We start from the raw sequence: 21,213 nt of genomic DNA, 5'->3' as shown, positions 1-21,213 counted from the left end.
GGTTTCTTTTAAGTTTACAGGCATGTAGAGGGACAATGAAGGGATAGAGGCAATGCTCTCTAATGGCAGTTTATTAAAATATATTTAGTTTAGGGGGGTTATTTTGGCTGACGGGTTCTCAAGGCCAAACATTCCATTAATTTTCATTATATTTCTTACTATATTATTAATTCATTTTAATTACATTTTACAGCTCTCCATTCATATAAGCTAATTTCCTTTTACTGCATGGAAAACTAATGTGCAGATTTTATTATAAAGACAAATGACCGAGATCAGCCATTCCCACATGCAGCCTCATGCCCCTGTCCCTTTAAACATTGTTTTCCAACGTGCATCCTCACACTTCCGGGTTCCATTGACGTCATCCAGCAGGTATTTCCCCTCCCTTCACCAACCCGCTTCCTGTGTGGCAACGCATGCGCAGATGGCACCTTTAAACGTGCGACTGCACGGGAATATCAAGTCCGGCTCCCTTCCCGGCCTGGTTGCAGTGTGTTTATATATCCTTCCGCTAAGGGGGGACTTATTGACGTGCGCGTCACATGAGCTCTTTGGCGACCATAGCCCTTCTGTGAGGGGTCTGAACAAGTGTCACATTAGACGTCATCTTGTCTCCAGTGGCAAGTGGGGCTTTTCTCTCCCCGTATAGTGGTCGGTAAAGGGTGGGGTCACCAGAGGGGGCGCGGAAGGACACCGGTGATACGATTTCAAGATGGCTGCTGCGGAGACTGAGGGGGAGAATCGACTCTGAAAGAAGAAAACAACAATAACAAGGTGGAGAGCTGTTCACTGGTGTCCTTACAGGCAGCCTGGGCCGGAGAGGGGAGGAAGGAGGAGGTGTGTAGGGATGTGCCGCCATCTTTGCCGCTGCCCGGGTCCCTCATCTCTGTCATAGTGTTATAAATCTCCATATTACTTGTGACAGGAGGGCTTGTAGGGGGACAAGAAACTTCTGTGGCACCCATTTTAGAGCCGGCTATCTCTGACTGACTTGTCTGTATTCCAGGACATCTGGCCATCGACACAACCACCATTGCGCCGATACAAGCGTAAATACGCTTAACACGCGTTTATGAGGTAAAAAAAATCATAGACGTCGATCGATGAACATTCAGTCATGATATTTATCAACTTGCCCTTGGGGCTGACTGAAAATTTTAACCACAAATGCGTAAAACTGAGTTTGACGTGTTATTCTGTCAGATCGACGCGTTGTAGCTAAATATTCCCACACGGTTTTCAGTCTATGTCCCTCGTAACGCGTGTTTATGTCTTTATTTTCCAATGTGTATGTTTTATTGTGTAGTTAATGGCTAGTTTTATATCCAATGTATCCCGTATTTGACTAAATTGCGTAAGATTGGCGGTTTGTAATGATGGTCAGATATGCGTTTGGTCGTTTTGTAATAAAGTGGCGACAATCGCTTACGCTACGCGCTTTATAGCCTATTGGAAGGACTAGGGCAGGGTATATGAATAGCTGCCATAGGCAGGAAGTGTCGTCGTCTCTTCTCTGTTCTCACAATGTTCTCTGTTTATCACGCAGGCAGAATAATCCGTTTCTCAGGAAGCCTTCGACGTCTCCACATCTGGGGGAGCCATCTTGATCCAGGATCATTTTACAGTCCTCAGGCCTGACTCATCCTTCCATCATTGTATTGTGCCCAGACAACCTAGGATCTGCTGAAGGATAATGCAGTGATCCACGTCGACACCCTTCCTTCTTGGATCTATGTTCTCGAGGCACTCGGACATGGAGCCTGAAGACTTCATCCCCCCTCCTGAGTGTCCGGTGTTTGAGCCGACATGGGAAGAGTTTGCCGATCCATTAGGTTATATTGCCCGGATCAGGCCTATTGCCGAAAAGTCTGGGATATGCAAAATCCGCCCACCTGTGGTGAGTATAGGCTAATACCTGTCCTCAATCCACAGCCAAAACCAAAGTACATGATTATTTTCCATACTTTTTAGATGGATGTTTTATTGCTGTATTCTGCTGTTATCACCTTTGTAAATCTGTGTTCACAATGGTGGCACTTTTTACACTGAATAAAAACCATATACCTACCCTGCTCTGGTTCATTTGTCACTCCAGTACTTCAGGTTTTTTTGGGGAGGTGGGGGAGTAGAGGTGTCACAGGACCTGTCTATTCATTGAATGATGCAGATCCAGTGACCCCCCCCCCCTTCACTGAACTCCTGGTTGGGCACGGCCCAAAACCGATGGTAACGGAGTGACCTGGAAGCCAAGCAGGCTTAGTATTCCCTCTTTTGTCTTTCTTGTCCTGGTCCCCTGTGGGTTTTCCATTTTTATGGAAATCCCCTTTAAGCCAACACCTGGTGAATAGAGAGATCTAGATCAGTTTGACGTATATGCCACATATGTGGGTTGAATTGTCTCCGGTTCATATCATGAATCCACTAGATGAAGGTAAATAAAGTGTGAGCAGAGCCTAGATGTGGATCCTAGTTGTATAGGCTAAGAAGGTAAAATGGGTGACTACCAATATGGCTGCCACAGGCTCCCATGTTTCCTTTCACTGTAGCATATCTGTTAGGAAAGCTGAGTAACAATACCCATTGGTGCTGCATTGGCAGCCATCTTGTTGTTGTCCAGCCTTCTCATATCTGGGGAATAATTATTGCTGCAGTTACCAATGTGTAGGAAAATTGGGTGACAATATCGGTGTGAGCTGTGACACCTATGGCTGAAAACCTTCCCTAGTTTTGAAGGTTACTGCTTGAAAAATTGTGCTGACACGGCGTGGGTGGGTGCGTGAAGTTCTGGTCGTGTGCATAAAGCAGTCCATGTGCTCTTGTTTTAACGGCAGCCATATTTGTCACCCAGGTTTCCTGAAAATCCTATAAAAGCCTTTAATAGAAGTGCTGGGAGTTGTATAAAATGTTGCTGGGGAGGTAGGGGGGTACTTTACAGCTTTTTGTCTTTTCCTCTATTATCTTTGTGTAATTGCCTCCCACGCCTATTAAGTGGCAGCTCTGTCTCAGTCTGCTATAACGTCATGACGAATCAATCCTATTAGAAGTATACTTCTTATTAGCTACACGTAGATATGCCAGAACTGGTTTCTTCAGCTAGGTAGAACACTTAGGCCCCATATTGTATTATCCTTTGACCCCAGATGACAAGACAACTCCAGGAGATGGGTATACTACAATCCAGCTCCCCTCCCCCTCATGTTACTACTATACACAACCTCATATTGTATAACATGGCTCCTAAGTGAGAGGCTTTGTCAGCAGAGCGGCAGGAGGTGGCTGCCCCAGGCAACATGGCAGCACCGTGGCCTGAAGACAGGGACAGAGTCCTTTTAAACCATTTACCAGAGATTGTTACTAATACACTTGTTGGTGTACCAAAAACAAAATAAATTTAGTGTGGTTGATCTAGAGCAGCCTTCATGAGTAGAGTGGTCTCGGCAGTTCTGCTCCACCATAGTCTGTATTGTGCGGAGGGGAACACTACACTTCTCTAGTGTATAGTAGTCACACCTCCTATGACTGGCCATTATCTGGATCTTGCTTCCTCACGTAAGCAGTGAAATTTGAAGATCTGCTTTGCTGCAGTAAGCGCTGATATGACCCTTTGCTTTGTGTGGAGCCCTGGATGACAGATGAGACTTTCAGTCTACTTTTGCTATCAATTAAGACTGACAATTTATAATCTTTACAATGCTCCTTCCATATATATACGTAACACATTTTATTAGTACACTATGGAAACTATTGACGACTTTTGCCTTACTAGGACACAATAGATTATCTGCTCCACCCAAGCCTGGTGTCTTTTTATGTCTCCTATTACCCCATACTTGCCTCAGTGCAACCTCGTGATGAAATGAATGCAATGTAGGGATCAGAACCCTAAGTTCATGTTGGGTTCTGTTCAAACTGCTAGTGATCAAGTTTTATAGGGTTTTACAATGCAAATGTTTTGTAACACCGTATATTAGGTGTTACTATGTTCTATAGTTAGAATGGCAGAACAAATTTTTGTGCCGTATTTACTTATTAGGGCTGACTTTGGTAAATTTGAGATTACTTGGTGTCCTAAACCCAGTGCCCCCATTGATCTCCTTTGATATAACAGGTAAAGGATATAATAAGAATCTAGTTCCTCAGTGAATATGACAAAAGAGTGGAAAATGTACTATTGATTCTCCTTTAGATGCTTAAGATACAGGGAGGTAAAATGGGCAATGAAAGTAAAACAAATAGAAATGGGTGTCCTAATAAACCTAGGGTGACTATGGTGAGGCAGAACTTACTCACACAGTGTGACCCCATCCATTTTTGTGGTTGGAGACACTTCAAGCCTTAGTATCTAAATCTACGTTGGAAGCCACAGAGTGACCACATCTGACGTTTTGCTTAACCCCCTTCCTCTCCATACATATTACAGACATGGCAGAAAGCCTTACACACAAAGCTTCTCTAATGTAGTAAAAGTAATCTTGGTGCTTTCTGATCCAGCACGGTGCTTCTGGTGCTGGATCGTGCAGCTACTATAGGGCAGATGTGTGTAAAGGTGAGTAGTGAGGTTAGTGATCGGCTACAGCAGTGGGTCTCGCCCAGATAACTAACACGGGCCAGAATGGCGCGTTAGAGAAGTTGGATTAAACCCTTTTTAAATCGGCCTTTCGTCACCGGATAGAAATTAAATTATTAGCCCCATGGGGGACATTGACTAATATAAGCAGTGAACAGCTCTATAATGTTTCTCTAGAACAGTATTAACTGCAACATTCCCGGCAATGAAGTTCTGCTGGTAGATGGGAAGTTCTTGCTTTCTGTATGACGCAAGTGCTCCTGTCCTGTGCGTCTGTGGGATCCCACCCACATGCGTTCTTGTGCATCCGGCCTTGGGGCTCTTTCTTAGATTTGTGAATCCCGGACAATGCACTAGATTTCAGACTCTCCACCGTGCAGAGCACATGACTCGCCCATCATTACTTTCGGATTGGTGGCTATTGAGGGGTTTTTTTTTGGGTACGACCTGGGAAGTTTTAACCACTCTGCACCTTTTTGATTTTCTAGGTAGTTGTACAAACACGTTTGAGCGCTGTCTAGCAATCACTATTCTGGTAGAGAGTACGGATCTGTTTTTATTGTGATTTTGTGTCCATTTGACATGTATATCCAATGAAAGTTCCATGATTTAAAAACCTGTACAAACTGGGCAATAGCAGAACTCCACCCTTAGTCCACTCTTTTGTCAAGTTGAAGTCTCCTCTTGAAAGTATGCTTGCAGGTTGGCTTTGGTTAACATCAAATTGTTTACTGGTAAAAATATATTTGTACTTAAAAGAAATCTATCATTTGTTTTTATGCATTGTGAACCAAACATACCTTGAGAATGCTGTAGCTACACTGATGCAGAAAAGTATACATTTTTTAATCCCTAAACTGGGTGGTTATGCTCAGAAAACAATTATAGAATTCAAGACCTTGGGAAAGCTGGGTGCCTAGATAAACACATTACTTCCTGAACTATTCAGACAAAACTAATCAACATGAGCTGGGGAATGGTGCAGCGATTGATTACTTCAGCCTGTCAGGGTCAACACAGTGATGACGTATTCTTTGCTTATGCTGGAGCAGTGCATAATTGGGGTAAAAAAAGTGCTGAGCCAGCCAAAGGAGCAAGACGGCCTCATTATTATAATTTTTGTTTTTTTCAGCAAAACCTCTTAGTTAAGGGATTAAACATGATATGTTTCTGCATCAGTGTAGCTACAGCATTATCAAGGTGTTTAGTTCCTTAAGCATAGAATAAAATGGTAAATTCCCTTTAACCCCTTACCGACACGTGACGTAGTATTACGTCACATGCCGGGTGCATGGTGAGGGCTCACGGGCTGAGCCCTCCCCATAGCCGGTAAGTCTTTGCTGCATATTGCAGCAAAGGCTTACCAGCAACACCCTCGATCGGTGCCAGCACCGATCGCGGGCGCTTTCCCGCTGATCGCCATCAGCAAAGCTGCTGGCAGCTTCAAAAAGATGGCGGTGCCCATGCAGCACCGTCTTTCTGAGGATCGTCGCACCTCGTGATGTCATCGGGGAGCTGCGATCCGTCGTCATGGTAGCCTCTGGTCTTCCGAAGACCCGAGGCTACTTCGGCTTGGCACATTGTAATGCATTGGTTATCAGCACACTCTAATGTATGAGGAGTAAAATCCCCATATACTGCCATACAGTAGTATGGCAGTATATGATAGGATCCTACAGACAACCTAGGGTTAAAGTACCCTAGGGAGTCTGAAAAATGGTAAAAATAAAAGCTTAAAAAAAATATAATAAAACCTAAACTCAAATCGCCCCCCTTTCCCTAGAACTGATATAAATAAAGGTATCGGTATCGTCGCGTCCGAAAATGCCCGATCTATCAAAATACAAGCTTTTCACTGCGTTTGTCCCCGCAACGGAAAATCGCAACCAAAGTCGAAAATGGCACTTTTTTGCCATTTTTAAAAAAAAAATAAAAAATTCTATAAAAAGTTATCAAAAGGTTGCACAGTTCTAAAAATGATAACATTGTAAACATCAATATCCACAAAAAACGACACCACCCACAGCTCCGTACACCAAAGTATAAAAAAGTTATTGGCGCCATAAGATGGCAAAATCCATAAAAAAAATTTTTTGCACAGAAGGTTTTAATTTTTTATTTTTTTATTTTTTTTTAAATGTATGAAAGCATCATAAAACCTATACAAGCTTGGTATCCTCGTAATCGTACCGACCCAAACAATAAAGTAGACATGTCATTTGGGGCGTACAGTGAAATATATCCTAACACTGAAGATATTAATGACCAATAACAGGTATTCGGGAGAGAATGGTGTACAGAATTATGAACATTGTAGGAGAAAGTTAGGCGAGCTGTGGTTTTACGTTACATGGGATTGGACCAACATATGGGTCCGTTTCTACATGCAGCATACGGTCCTGTATAGGAGTCTTTAGTGTTGTGAGCATGTTTCTATATCTCCTTGTACTTTGAACTTCTTTTTTTTTTTTCCCCCTCTACCTTTCAGGATTGGCAGCCGCCTTTTGCTGTTGAAGTTGATAACTTCCATTTCACGCCTCGTATTCAGAGACTTAATGAATTAGAGGTAAGTTACCTATAAGATTTAGAATTTAAATTTTTCTTTGTAACAATTTGTAATTTATTTATAGAGCCACATACATAACATTAAGACAAGAACAAATGAAAGTACAAACATTAGAAGACTACATTGTACTAGAAAATTGAAAAGAGGGGGGCCCTGTCTGTGAGAGTTAAACTGGGGACAGTTTAACAAATTGCTCCTGGCCACTTATGCCCCTATTTACAGGTCAAGCTGCCCTGCCTCCTCTCGGCCACTAGCACTCCTGACCCCATGTCCTCTCTTCTTGCTGTACTCCAGTGAACCAGGCCAGCGCCAGCCAGGGATGCACAGGGTCTGTGCTGGGCTCAAGGGTGTGCTAGGCACCTCAGTGCAGCGCAGGAGAAAGTAATGATGAGAGGGGCTGGGTCAGGATTGTGAGCGGCTGAGGAGGCATGGCAGTCCGACTGTATGCCAGAGCTCCCCCACCTCATTGACTTTATTTTCAGAACACAAGAGCGGAATAAAAGTTATTTTTACTAGAATGCTGGTGATATAAATAATATAATAAAGGCACCAATGAAATACTTTGAACTCCACTGAAAGGTACTTTTTTTTTTTTTTTTTCCTGGGGGGTAGATCTATGTTATCAGGTTCCCTTTAAGAGTTTAGTAAGGCTTCTGACTCTGGACCATACCGTGATCATACTCTCATTCTATGAGCCAAAATTGTGTATAGGAGCCATTCCTCTGTCGTGGTGAGATGAAGGTTTTGTAGCATATTGTATGGTTGTGTATCATGTAAAACCTTTACATTTTATGGCCTCTTTAGAAACAGCTGGTTTCCAGATGCAGAACTTGGGTGATTAGACGTCCATATTATAGGTCACATTCTGAAGAAATTCCTCTGATGTGACACAAACTCTATATTTGTGTTTGAAGAGGCCATGTTGTTGGGGCGAACAGCTCAGATCCCTTATATGCTTGCCTACCATTTTTTTTTTTTTTTTTTGTTGCCTTGTGCAATTGGTGGGGCCTGTAGGTTTACAGCATTCTCATTGTTGCTTACATTCATCTGGGTGCTCTTGCACATGTAACAATGCTACATGTCTTATTTTAAAGGGGTTTTCCCACAATTTCAAGTTGGGCTCTATCCACAGGATAGGGCCCAACTTGCTGATTCGAGGGGGGGGGGGGGTGATCAAACACCCACAAATGACAAAAGCTCCACCACGGACTTCTCGTCGCTCCATGAGGGTAATGGAGATTGCCAAGTGCTGCGCCCAGCAATTTCTCCAGATGTATGGATAAGAATGGACCCCGGTGTGGGACCCCTCATTTTCGTGATCTGTGGGGGTCTCATCACTGAGACCGCCACCGATCAGCAAGTTAGGCCCTATCCTGTGGACGGGGTCAAACTTGAATTCGTGGGAAAGCCCTTTTAAGGCCAACTTGATACATTGAAACTGCTCAATAAATTCTGAGGAACAAGTATAAGTAATCCTTTTTTTTTTTTTTTCTAGGCGGAAACTAGAGTCAAGCTAAATTACTTGGACCAAATTGCCAAGTTCTGGGAGATCCAGGGCTCGTCACTGAAAATTCCAAATGTTGAGCGAAGAATCCTGGACTTGTACGGCCTCAGCAAGGTGGTAGACTTTTTTTTTTTTTTTTTTTTTTTTTTTTATGCTGCTAAAGTATTTCAAGCAGGTTAATTTTTTTCTCCCTGATCCTGTGCTTGAGATGCTAATATTTCTTTTAGGTCAAGACATTTCTCCTCCTTTTTAAAGAAAAAAAAAATTACTGCTCTGCAGGACAATCCCTCTAAACTTAACAATAGAAGTCCTTGCAGGATCAAGCTTTATATTGGGATCTTCTGTTTGTGGTACACTGTCTCATGTCCATGTATCTTGCCTATTCAGATTGTACAGGAAGAGGGTGGCTATGAATTAATCTGCCGAGAGAGGCGATGGGCTCGCGTGGCACAGCGCATGGGGTATCCCTCAGGAAAAAACCTTGGTTCCCTGTTGAGGTCCCATTATGAACGTATTATATACCCATTTCACATGTACCAGTCGGGAGCAAATTTGGTGGTAAGATTCCCAGTGTTTTTAAACACTAAACCTGCACCAAGGTATGTAGCTTTTTCCCTTACTTTGAGATATTTCAAACACAGGATTGCGGCGAGCAACCACGTTATGACAGTGAAGAGAAAGATAAGGAGTATAAACCACATAGTATACCATTGCGGCAGTCTGTGCAACCTTCCAAAATCACCAGTTATGGGCGACGAGCCAAGCGTCTTACTCAAGAGGTAAGAACTATAGTGACCTAGTCTCTCCACACTTCATATTCTGACTTTTTTTTTTTTTTTCTTTGTTGTTGCTTATGTATCTATTTGGCCATCGGCAGATTTTTGGTTGTTGTCTGTTATCATTGTATTCATCTATGTCAGGGTGGTGTGTAAAGGAGGCTGTGAGGAAAGTTCCTCTGAAATCCTGACCTCCAGGGACTGTTTTGGTCTCACTTTTTGTTTTTCTTCCCTTGTTCTTGTCATTTCACGCAGGATCCTGAAAGCTCAGATCCTGCCACTCAAAATTCCTCTCAGCCCCCAGAAACATCACCGACCTGGGTATATGGTCTTGTGTGTTTATATTGTGTTACTAGTTAATCCTGTGTTACCAATAACCATATATATATATATATTAGGGGAGAGTGAAGGAGACCTTTTTAGTCTGCATGCCTAATTCTCACATTCTGTCCCAACTGTGCTCTAATTTTTTCCTAAAACTTTTTTCAACCTAGGCTTTATCTAGTTTGATAACTTCAGGGTGACGTTGTCCTGTTTTTGACGTGTGTAAATTTAGTCTGTAAATGAAGCTATTTGTTTCTTCCTGCATCACTCCAAGTATTAGTTATGAATATTCACACTTTTTTTTTTTTTTTAATCTCAAGCCTGAGCCCACTGTAGAAGATATAGAGAAGAACCCAGAATTGAAAAAACTCCAAATATATGGTGCTGGGCCAAAAATGATGGGACTTGGATTAATGGCAAAGAATAAAAATCTTCGTAAGAAAGGTATGCTAGATGCCCCCCCCCCCCCCCTAATATTAATTACTGACTGGTGAAATGCTACAAACACTTGTAGACTGAGACACCAATCCTCGAAGACCCCTTTAATATTTACGAGGAAGCCGATCTGTTTGCGAATGAGGGGGGGGGGGGGGGTGTCACAAAATGAAAATCATAAATCAGTTTGTATTGTAACTATCTGCTGTCTTGTGTTACAGAAAATGATATTCCAGAATGTCCACCGACACTGGTTGTTAAGGAAGAGGTTGTTGCGGATATAAAAATAGAACCGGGGGAACACCATTCACATATAAAGCGAGAAAGGTCCCTCAGCCCTGAACCATGCACCAAAATGACAATGAGGCTCCGAAGAAATAACAGTAGTGCCCAATTTGTAAGTGTACTTTTTCTAAACTGGTTATCCCATGAGCGAAACCCCTGCTCATATCCCTGATCTTAAAATGGGTTGGTTCTCCGCTCAATCACAGTGGAAATCTATGAATGCTTGACTGGTGGCAACTTACCTTGGCAAAATATTTTTTTTGGGGGGGGTGCCAGTATTTTTGATAAAGAACGTCCTCTTTACTAATTTCATACATGGTTTCTTTACAGGTGGATACGTATGTCTGTCGGATATGCTCCCGTGGAGATGACGATGAAAAGTTACTACTTTGTGACGGATGTGATGACAATTATCATACATTCTGTTTGCTGCCTCCTCTACCAGAACCTCCAAAAGGCATTTGGCATTGTCCCAAATGTGTCATGGCAGTAAGTACAAGGGGAAAAATATTTCCGTATATAAAATATTGCCATATATATTTATACATAATTTATAGTTTTGGGTGTTTTTTTTATTTTTTTCCTTCCTCTTCTCTTTCATTTTGTAAACATTCATTTTTCTTGATATTTAACTCTAGGAATGTAAAAGACCTCCTGAAGCTTTTGGGTTTGAACAGGCAACTCGAGAGTATACATTACAGAGCTTTGGTGAAATGGCAGATTCATTCAAGGCAGATTACTTCAACATGCCAGTTCATGTGAGTTTTCACTTCTTATCTGAAACTAGTGTTGAACACAATTTGTCTCCTATATCCTCAAACTGTATTCGCTCTATTCACCCTGCCTAACTTCCTCAGTGCAGGCTTTTACACTACAGTCTTAACCAGTTATACGTTTACCTTTGGAGGTACATGTTGTCCTCCTAGCGGTACTTGCACCAACCCCAGGATTTTAAATTGCATAAAGTGTATGATAATACTTGCTAAGACTACAAGTTCCTGTTCACATTCCATTATTAACAACCCACTGGCTAATGGTCAAATATCCTTCCCCATAACCGAGATGTAGACCTATTCCTTGCTCATGATTCTCAAGATTCATAATGACTTGATCCTATAATGGGCATGGCCCTTTCTTAAAGCACTTTTGTTAATTTTTCTCATTGTTTACAGATGGTACCTACAGAGCTGGTAGAGAAGGAGTTCTGGCGCCTGGTAAACAGTATAGAAGAGGATGTAACTGTACAGTATGGAGCGGATATCCACTCCAAGGAATTTGGCAGTGGCTTCCCAATGCTTGATGGGAAAACTGAGCTGACTCCCGAGGAGCAGGTGATCAATTTATCTATTTTGTGTATATCTACTTTTTTTTTTTTTTTTTTTTTTTTTTTTTTTTTATGATTTGGGCTTAATCTTTTCCATGCTTATTTTATCAGACATATGCCACGAGTGGCTGGAACTTGAATGTCATGCCAGTGCTCGAGCAATCTGTTTTGTGTCACATCAATGCGGACATTTCTGGGATGAAAGTACCCTGGCTCTATGTGGGCATGGTGTTCTCTGCTTTCTGTTGGCATATTGAAGATCATTGGAGCTATTCCATCAACTACCTTCACTGGTAAGTGTCCTGTGAGCCATAGTAATAGGGGTTAACATACTGCATGTTGGTCTGGCTGCTGGTGTCCCAAGCAATTATGTTCCTCAAAATGGAGTGTAGAGTCAGGCATGCAACCCTTATGCTCTATTCACCGTCAATGGGACTGTTGTAGATTGCAAACCCCTTTACAAGCCACTGTGATTGTGAATGAAGAGAGATTCCCTCTCTCAGCATATAATATAATGGTGTAATAACCCAACTGTCTGTACTAATTGTTTTCATAGACTGAACTTCTTTTGTGGCAGACAAGTTTTAAGCTGTACTGTGCCTTTGTTCTAGGGGAGAGCCCAAAACCTGGTATGGGGTACCCTCTTCTGCTGCTGAACAACTTGAAGAGGTCATGAAGAAGCTGACTCCAGAACTCTTTGAAAGTCAGCCAGATCTGCTTCATCAGTTGGTCACCCTTATGAACCCCAATACCTTAATGGCTCATGGGGTGCCGGTTAGTTATTTAATTTTTTTTAATATAAATTTGCAGTGTCACTTTCTTATCCTATTTTATTCTTGTAATTTTCTTTTCTTACTAAATTGTTTACCGTATTTTATTTTATTTTTTTTTAAGGTTGTGCGGACAAACCAATGCGCTGGAGAATTTGTGATTACCTTTCCGAGGGCTTATCACAGTGGCTTCAATCAGGGTTACAACTTTGCTGAGGCAGTGAATTTCTGCACTGCTGACTGGGTGAGCAGCTCATTAAAATATGTTCAAGCTAAACCTGCAGCTCGAGCATAAAGATTTGTAGAAGACACAGATAAATGCACTAGGATTTTTAGCAGACTGAATATTAAAAATGTAACTGCCCCAAGGCAAATGCCTTCCACAATAAAACAGCTGCATGTAAAAGTTTACCAATTATTATAAGTCAATCTTCTGTCAAACTTCTAGCTCACAGCTGGCCGAAAATGTATTGAGCATTACCGGAGGCTCCGACGATACTGCGTCTTTTCACATGAAGAGCTGATGTGCAAGATGGCGGCATGTCCTGAAAGACTAGACCTCTCCTTGGCCGCTGCAGTGCATAAAGAGATGCTCATTCTGGTGCAGGAAGAGCGGAGGCTACGCAAGGCACTGATGGAGCGAGGAATAACGGAGGCAGAGCGGGAAGCTTTTGAGTTGCTGCCTGATGATGAAAGGCAATGTCAGAAGTGCAAGACCACCTGCTTTCTCTCTGCATTGGCTTGTTATAACTGCCCCCAAGGTCTTGTGTGCCTGTATCACATTGAGGACTTGTGCCAGTGCCCTGCAGCTCGTCAGTATCTCAGGTAAGGATTAAACAGATTGCAGGGATTTCCTGTTCCCTCTGGATTGCATCAGAAGTACAGAAATCTGGAATATTCTGGGACACATTAGTTACATAACTAAGTCTTGTTTTTGGTATTGAGTGATCACATATATTTCAGGTACCGCTACACACTTGATGAGCTGCCAGCCATGTTATACAAGTTGAAAATTCGGGCTGAGTCCTTTGACACCTGGGCGAACAAAGTGCGTCGGGCCTTAGAGCTTCAGAATGGAGCTAAGATAGGCAAGGCTTGAACAGTTCTTGTGTTTTCTCACTTCTGCTGGCACCGGCGTTCATTATATTTACTTAACATGTGTTTGCTTTTGCTTTTCAGAACTGGAGCAGCTGCAGGTACTTGCTAAAGAAGCCTCTGACAAGAGATTTGCTGAGAATGACTTGCTACAGGAACTGAAAGGAACCATTAAAGAGGTTGAATCTTGCATTAGTGAGGCCCAGAATGTTCTTAGTGATCCCCAGTCTAGGTTTGTTTAAGGAGTGTTTCATTTTTTGATTGCACACTAGAAAAATGCTTTGACTATATTCATTGACTGACATTTCTTCTTCTTCCATGTTTCTAATTTTTAGGAACAGTTCTACAGTGGTGTCTCTGGACAGTTTGCATAAGCTTGTACTGCGTATCCAAGCTCTTCCATGTGCCCTGGATCCGCTTTCTCCACTACAGGTTAGTAAAGAGTTGTCCTGTTGTCCTCTTTTTTACATACAGTGTTGTCTGTAATAAGCAGGAATATATTTGTTTGTGTTCCCTCAGGAACTTCTGGAAAAGGCTGAATCCTTACAGAAAGATGCAAAGAACTGCTTACAGTCTCTCCCTGACAGTGCACCACAGTTGAAGGAGATGTTAGAGCGTTGTGATGCCTTCGGGGTGCAGTTACCTGAAGCTATACAGCTCGCAAGGCATATGCGTCAAGGGCAGTGGTTATCCCGGGTACGGGAAGCCCTCGTTGCAGGACGTTCAGGAACACTCGAGGAGATGCGTACATTGTTGAAGGAAGCTGGTGAAGTTGCAGAGAGCCCTGCAGTGGAGAAGGCTCGTAGTGAGCTGCAGGAACTGATCGCCATTGCTCTCCGCTGGGAAGAAAAGGCTCAGATGTGTTTAGAAGCAAGGTGATGTGCACTCACTGTTTTACAGTTGTCAATACAATATACTGCTGGTTCGAAGCACATTGTCACTTTTACTGATACAGAACACCCTTCTGTTAATAATTTTAGGCAGAAGCATCCTCCCGCTACCCTAGAGGCAATCATTAAGGAAGCGGAGAACATTCCTGTTCAACTTCCTAATACACTAAGCTTAAAGGAGGCTCTCTGCAAGGCCCGTGCCTGGAGTGCTGATGTGGATGAAATTCAGGTCAGACATGGTTTTGTCACTGAAGTCCAATGAAAAATTCTTTTTTTTAGTCAATTTAGGAATCTTTGTGTCAAACATCTTGTGTATGATAAGCACTTGTTTGCGGCAGCAGGATAAGTCCTGTGATGTCTTCATCCTACTGGACTTCTCTAATACTTGCCGTGAAGGGGAAATTGTCAATATAGTGCTATCCAACAAGTGTCAGATAATTTCACTGTAGTTATTGAGTTCCCTCTACTAAGTAATATTACATGTGAATATATTGTGGGTCCTCTGACCTCTGTCTGCTTTTGCAGAGTGGTGATCACTACCCCTGTCTTGATGACCTGGAAGGACTGGTGGCTGTGGGTCGGGATCTTCCTGTGAAAATGGATGAACTGCATCAATTGGAAGTGCAAGTGGCTGCAGCTCATTCCTGGCGGGATAAAGCAACAAAGACTTTCCTAAAGAAGAACTCGTGTTATACTCTTCTTGAGGTAATTGCTCTGAAAAATTGGAAAATAACCCCTGCTGACAACCATGTCTCACACGTTGTCACTGACGGTGCTTTGATTCATTGTTTGATGTGAGAAGGTTCCTAAAATATTGTTTTTGGAGAACCCTTGTTCCAGCATTACTGCAGAATTGCCAGTTCTTTTGCTATAATCACTTACTTAGGGTTACATACTTGCAGGTGCTGTGCCCAAGTTCAGATGTTTCTTCTGGTACTGGGAAGAGGTCGCAGTGGAGGAAAGACAAGGAACTTGGCTTGTATCGATCTGATATAGAAAGCTTAGGGTTGTCCGCACAAGATCTGCGGGATCCTGGCTGCATTGTAAGTAACACATATTGGGGCAGATTTACTTACCCGGTCCGTTCGCGATCCAGCGGCGCGTTCTCTGCGGTGGATTCGGGTCCGGCCGGGATTCACTAAGGTAGTTCCTCCGCCGTCCACCAGGTGGCGCTGCTGCACTGAAGTTCCCCGGAGGCGCGCTGGAATGCCCTGAAATTCACCGGCCTATACCTGGTGAAGGTAAGTGTAATTTTCGCGACACATTTTTTTTTCTTAAATGCGGCGGTTTTTCCGAATCCGTCAGGTTTTCGTTCGGCCACGCCCCCGATTTCCGTCGCGTGCATGCCAGCGCCGATGCGCCACAATCCGATCGTGTGCGCCAAAATCCCGGGGCAATTCATCGTACAAATCGTAAATATTCGGGTAACCCGTCGGGAAAACGCGAATCGGGCCCTTAGTAAATGACCCCCATTGGCTTCTACCAACATTTACAATGGCGTAATAGTGTTTATATTGCCTTGTGTCCTTCTGTTTAGGTCCTGGCCTTTAAAGAAGGGGAACAGAAGGAGAAAACTGGTATTCTAAGACTTCGGACTATGAATTCCTCACTGGAGAGAGGTTGTGTCTGTGTTTGTGGAGAACCTCCAGGGGAGCTTATGCTGCGCTGTGAGCTGTGCCAGGACTTGTTTCATGGACTGTGTGTACCTGGACCTAGACTTTCCTCTCATCGTGTGGCACACGCGTCTCCATCTCTGGCTTGGTGGGAATGGGACAGTCGGTTTTTGTGCCCACTCTGTGTGCGCTCACGGAGGCCACGTCTGCAGACTATACTTTCATTGTTGGTTGCTCTTCAGAAATTGTCAGTGCGTTTACCAGAAGGAGAAGCTCTACAGTGTTTAACTGAGCGAGCGATGAGCTGGCAGGATCGAGCTCGCAGGGTACTGGCAACACCGGAGATAGCCAATGCTGCTACCACCCTGGCAGAGAAAAGACAGAGGTTACAAAAGGACCCACAGGCACTAAGGGAGACGACTCGCAATGAGCAGAATCCTGTAAGTAATTCTGTGCAAATAGTATATCAAGGTTATAGAAACAAGTCTATGTAATAGGTGACGTCCCAACATTTAACTCTTCAGCCCCAAAGTGTCTGTGGATAACAATCAGTGGGGTTACCCATGTCCTTGATCCAAGCTGAATCAGATGCTTGGGCTGTGGACATGGATATAAATGGTTTGTACTCCAGCCATTTCCCTGTGACTGAAGCACAGGAACCCAGGGTACAGGAGTATCTGTCATGGGATTATTCAGACTGAGATGAAACATTGATATGAAGCTCTTAAATTTATTTTTTTGCAACTTATGCAAAAAGTTGACGGTAAACTATAGAGCACATCAGTTGTGCAGAGAGGTGATGCGGCATTTCCCAATACTTCACACGACTGCCTGGGGGACGTATATATTTGGCACATAAGTCCTCACAGACCTGCAATTGCTGCCCAGTGGTGGTGTGTGGCACCAAAAGCAGGCTCTTTCCCCAGGTGTAGGGCAGCTGTGTTTTTTATGGAGAGGGGAGATCATCGCTCATCCCTCCTGTTCATTGCGATCTATGATTCAATGAGTCCCTCATTATCAAAGTTTGGCGCTGTTGTTGGAAGACCTGCACACACTTGTATGTAATAATGTGCCAATTACAGGTCACATGGTTTCCTGCTGGCGAGAGGAGTGCATGCATGTGATGTGACTACAGCAAACAAATGGCATTTACAGAGATGTGCATGGGCCATGTGACATCTTGGGATAAATAGCTGTGATATCCTCAGTACTGCCGCTTGGAGACCGTTTGACATCAATACAGATGGGTGCATGCAGCCCTTCCCGCTCCTGGGGATGTAATTGTTATCTAGAAACCGTTGCAACAACCAGTCTCAATCCATTCCTCGACCTCGGTCAGTCTTGTATTGTAGACATCGGGGGCAGATGAGAACATTTCATGGATTCATACCCTTATGAATATTTTCTCATTTTGTCAGCTCATCCTCCCCTTGTATTCTCAGCTTTAAAGGATTTTTAAGATGATTTGCTTTTTAGTGTGGCTTCTCAACAAAACCTCCTCTCCGTTTTGCCCTATACGTCTGACATTTATTTAATGTGACTGTGGGATGGTGTGGACGCTCCCACTTCCATGTCATCACTGATAAAAAATGTTTTACTGTTTCTGCTTTCTTTCCAGGTTCCCCATGAGAATGGAGATGGGCATTCAGAGAATGGCACTTGTGCAATGCCAGGTAACTTCACAATCCTCTGGTCTTTCTGACTGCGGTGAACGAGACCTGAACTGATTTCATTTGTCTTCTCCTTCCAGATCTAGATGCAATGGCAGCTTTGCTCCCTCGTATTGAGAGGACACCAGTTCTGGATATTTCTATTGGCTCTCGAGCTTTGTTGGAAGACCTTATGCTGGAAGGGGACCTACTTGAAGTGACACTTGAAGAAGAACTTACTATTTCAAGGCTACTTTTAGCATCACAGATCCCGCCAGTCGAGAGGCTACGGACCCTAATAGAGGTAACACACACCTTCATATAATTATTTCTAATGCGTCAATTCACTTTTGTTTTGAGGTGAAGTGAAAAAACCTGGCCACATTGTCACCTCTCAAAAAAAATTGAGTTTGAGTCCTATTTTTAGGACGCAACATCATTAGGACAGGGAGTTTTGGTTTATTGTTCCCGATCTGTCAGCAGTTTAACACATAAGATGCCCATAGGAGAACAACCCTAATGTTCCCCATATCAATGTCAGGGTGACTTGTATGTTGTCTGTATTGCGTTCTGTAGTGGTCAACGGCTTATATTGTGATGTGTATGTGCTCCCAAACAGATAGAACGATGTGAGCGAAGAACTAGTCGTCTTAAAGGAAAAGACCCAGAGAAAAAGAAAAAACGGCGAAGCGACAGGACAGAAGGGGGTTACCTGCCCCCAACACTCCAGAAAGAGGAGCTGGGACCAAAGAGAAGCCGCAGTGACCGATCTCTGGACATGACGGCTGATAAGGAAAGTTCGAGAAAAGTCGGTGCTGAAAGTAATCAGAATGGAGAGGTAAGTAGTTCTCCTCCTCGGTTCTGGCTACATGTAGTGTGATCCTCATATGTCCATTGCAGAGTTTTAAGTTTGGAGGAGCTGTCGTGTAGTGATGGTTTGCTACAATGTATTAACTATCCAGTCAATTGAAGCAATTCACTGACGACAAACAGTGTAGTGAGCACTTTTTATGAGCGTTTCTTTCCAGCACAATGCTATTTGGAAGTGATTGTTGTGGTTAGCAAAGAAATGCTAGAAGTGCTAGAAATTTGCCTGCAGCACCTGTAGATGCATGTGGTTTGGCCTATAAAGCGGCTAAACCTGATTGCGGGGGGATAACATCGTCCTTGTCTGGATGTACATTCTTATCTGGGACAGTCCAAGGGTTGAACTTTTGCAGATGCTTGACACTAAATCTCCCTTCTTTCTCCTGCCAGCATCGCTTGTGACATTTGGTGTGATGAGCTGACACTATATAAATTGGGACAGTAACACTCCCCACCAGACACGAGTTTTACCTCGCTGATGAATGGTTAGAGGCGGCTGTAAGGGGTGACGAGACCAAGAAACCCCTCTACCTCTTACACAGCAAACTCTGCTCTACACACTCCTCTCCTGGAAAGGGAGGGGAGAACTTCTTCTTCTTTCTGGGGTCACCTAGTGGAAGCTGGTGCTACTTCATGACAGATGGCAAAACTTTGCCGAAAAGACTCCAGGATCCTCTGAACATCTTCCTCTGACGTCAAGCAATTAACTCCGACTGGAGACAAGATGCAAGTTTTCTCCACAGATCCTGCAGGATGAGGCCCCGGCCTGTGAGCGATGCCCGTGTCCGGTGCTGCGTTGGGTGAGGGACTTCTGTTAGTAAAGAAGACAGTGGTTGGGGTTAGGGCTCACCTTTTATTTATTCCCTTCTCCTTGTGGTTTATAGTTTCACTAACTGCCCGGCTTCCCTCCTGTTTCACCCAATAGTTCAGGATCCAGGGGGAGGGGGCGCTCTGCACTTCCCATCCCTGTAAAACTTGTTCACTTTGTTGCGAACACTTTTGTTTAAAAAAAAAAAAAAAAAAGTGAAAAAATAATTTCTAGAAAATGTAAAATGGAAAAAAAAAATTTCCCTGAAGCCTCCGTTGTGGAGCGTTATCTTTTCTGACATGTAGAAAATAAAGGTAGAGCTTTTTGGCCGCTGTCTCTCGGAAGGTGTGTTATACCTCAGTATTGCAGATGTTTATTTTCCAGAAGTTTATATGTAGCAGGACTGTGACCCCCGGGGACATGGCCTCACCCCCCACTACTCACACAGAGAGAATTAACTTATTAACGTTCTTTGACTGGAAGTATTTGCTATGTTTGTTGGGTTCAGGTAACTGCTAACAACGTCCTATCAAAGTGATGCTTTGCATATCTCTCTCCTTTTTCAATATTTCATAAAGTTCTGTTAAAATGACTGTGGCTTCTTGAATGGTCCCTTGTCCTGAGAGTCATCTGATGGCGAGAAATCCCTATAGGTGTCTGTTCACAGGGTTGTCTGTCCGCATCTTTTACTTTGGAGGTAATGTATTATTTGGTATGGAGACAGTAAGGACCCCCCTTACTATGGGACTAGCCCTCACTGTTCAACCTCCTCCTCCCATTTTTGTATAGGGAAAGGCCTGTCGGCGACCGCTCTCTCGATTTTTATAAGGCACCCTGTAGAGAATCCATGTGGCACGTGGTTCCCTTTAACGAAGGTCTGCATTTCCTGTACACTGCAGATATAAATGCATTACTAAAGTTATTTACCCAAAAATGACTTTTGAAAGGTTAAAATTCATTCCTTATTATATATGAGCTGAAACGTTTCTATAAACTTATGCTGTAGGACACGTTCATTGCCATAATCCTTAGTACTGAAGGCAGGGGAATCTGGACCTCGTGGCCACCTACCATCTGCACCACATGTTCATTTACATAGAAGTTGTGATTTTTCTACCATCAGGCCATGGATTTGTATGTAAAAGCGTGATAATGGTGCCGGACACTTCTCATATGAGGTCATGTGTGTATGTGACCCAGGAGCTGACAATCCCTGTAAGGGCTCATGCACATGACCTTCATGGGGACTGACGTACAGCCGCACGCTTGCGGTTGTACACATGTCCCCCATAGAATGCAAGAAGATGGAGCCTGCTTTATCTCTGGCCATATCTGTGGCCGTGTGGCTAGTATTTTCTATGGAGAGGGATGGGGGGCGAGCAGCGTTCTCTTCGCTGATGTGAGCCGGGTCTAAGGCTGCTTTTACACAAATGTGAGAAAACGGGCGTATGCTTACGGTGCAGTTGAGATACGGGTAGCATACGGCTCCATGCATCTCAAAGGGAAATACGTCCTCAGTACTGGGGAACAGAGCGCTCCCCATCTTCCCCTGTAAGAAGGGTCGTGCCGCACCCTATGGAGAGGCGATGTGTGAGCAGCGCTCATCTAAGAGGTGATAATACAGGAAGTCGTTGTCCTGTATCCTAGCTGTGAGTGAATGGATAAAATACTGGGGCACTAGAAGGTGAACAGACTAATATATGGTTATATCTTAGTGCAGTGATGTGTAAGATGTGA

General features: G+C 43.5%; 1 protein-coding gene across 4 annotated transcripts; it reads left to right on the top strand.

Moving 5' to 3' along the window:
- The first annotated feature begins 458 nt into the window (after positions 1-458).
- KDM5C (lysine demethylase 5C) lies at positions 459-20,068 on the top strand. 4 transcript variants are annotated; one of them, XM_072124243.1, is made up of 28 exons: positions 459-777; positions 1,550-1,900; positions 7,059-7,136; positions 8,632-8,754; positions 9,028-9,198; positions 9,282-9,419; positions 9,672-9,737; positions 10,061-10,184; positions 10,397-10,572; positions 10,791-10,949; positions 11,099-11,218; positions 11,633-11,791; positions 11,896-12,077; positions 12,396-12,558; positions 12,679-12,798; positions 13,003-13,379; positions 13,518-13,642; positions 13,734-13,881; positions 13,985-14,081; positions 14,169-14,524; positions 14,630-14,768; positions 15,065-15,244; positions 15,442-15,582; positions 16,077-16,592; positions 17,771-17,825; positions 17,903-18,105; positions 18,421-18,639; positions 19,059-20,068. In XM_072124243.1, the coding sequence occupies exons 2-28, from the start codon at positions 1,736-1,738 to the stop codon at positions 19,068-19,070; spliced, it is 4,512 nt and encodes a 1,503-aa protein (XP_071980344.1). In that variant the 5' UTR covers positions 459-777; positions 1,550-1,735; the 3' UTR covers positions 19,071-20,068. The 4 variants fall into 4 exon arrangements, with proteins under 4 accessions (XP_071980344.1, XP_071980345.1, XP_071980347.1 ...); XM_072124244.1 differs by having other exon boundaries at positions 459-840; XM_072124245.1 differs by lacking the exon at positions 459-777 and adding an exon at positions 918-1,080.
- Positions 20,069-21,213: the final 1,145 nt, after the last annotated feature.

The sequence above is a fragment of the Engystomops pustulosus genome, chromosome 9 (genome assembly GCF_040894005.1).
Source record: "Engystomops pustulosus chromosome 9, aEngPut4.maternal, whole genome shotgun sequence".
Taxonomy (NCBI): domain Eukaryota; kingdom Metazoa; phylum Chordata; class Amphibia; order Anura; family Leptodactylidae; genus Engystomops; species Engystomops pustulosus.
This window is presented reverse-complemented; position numbering and strand designations above follow the sequence as displayed.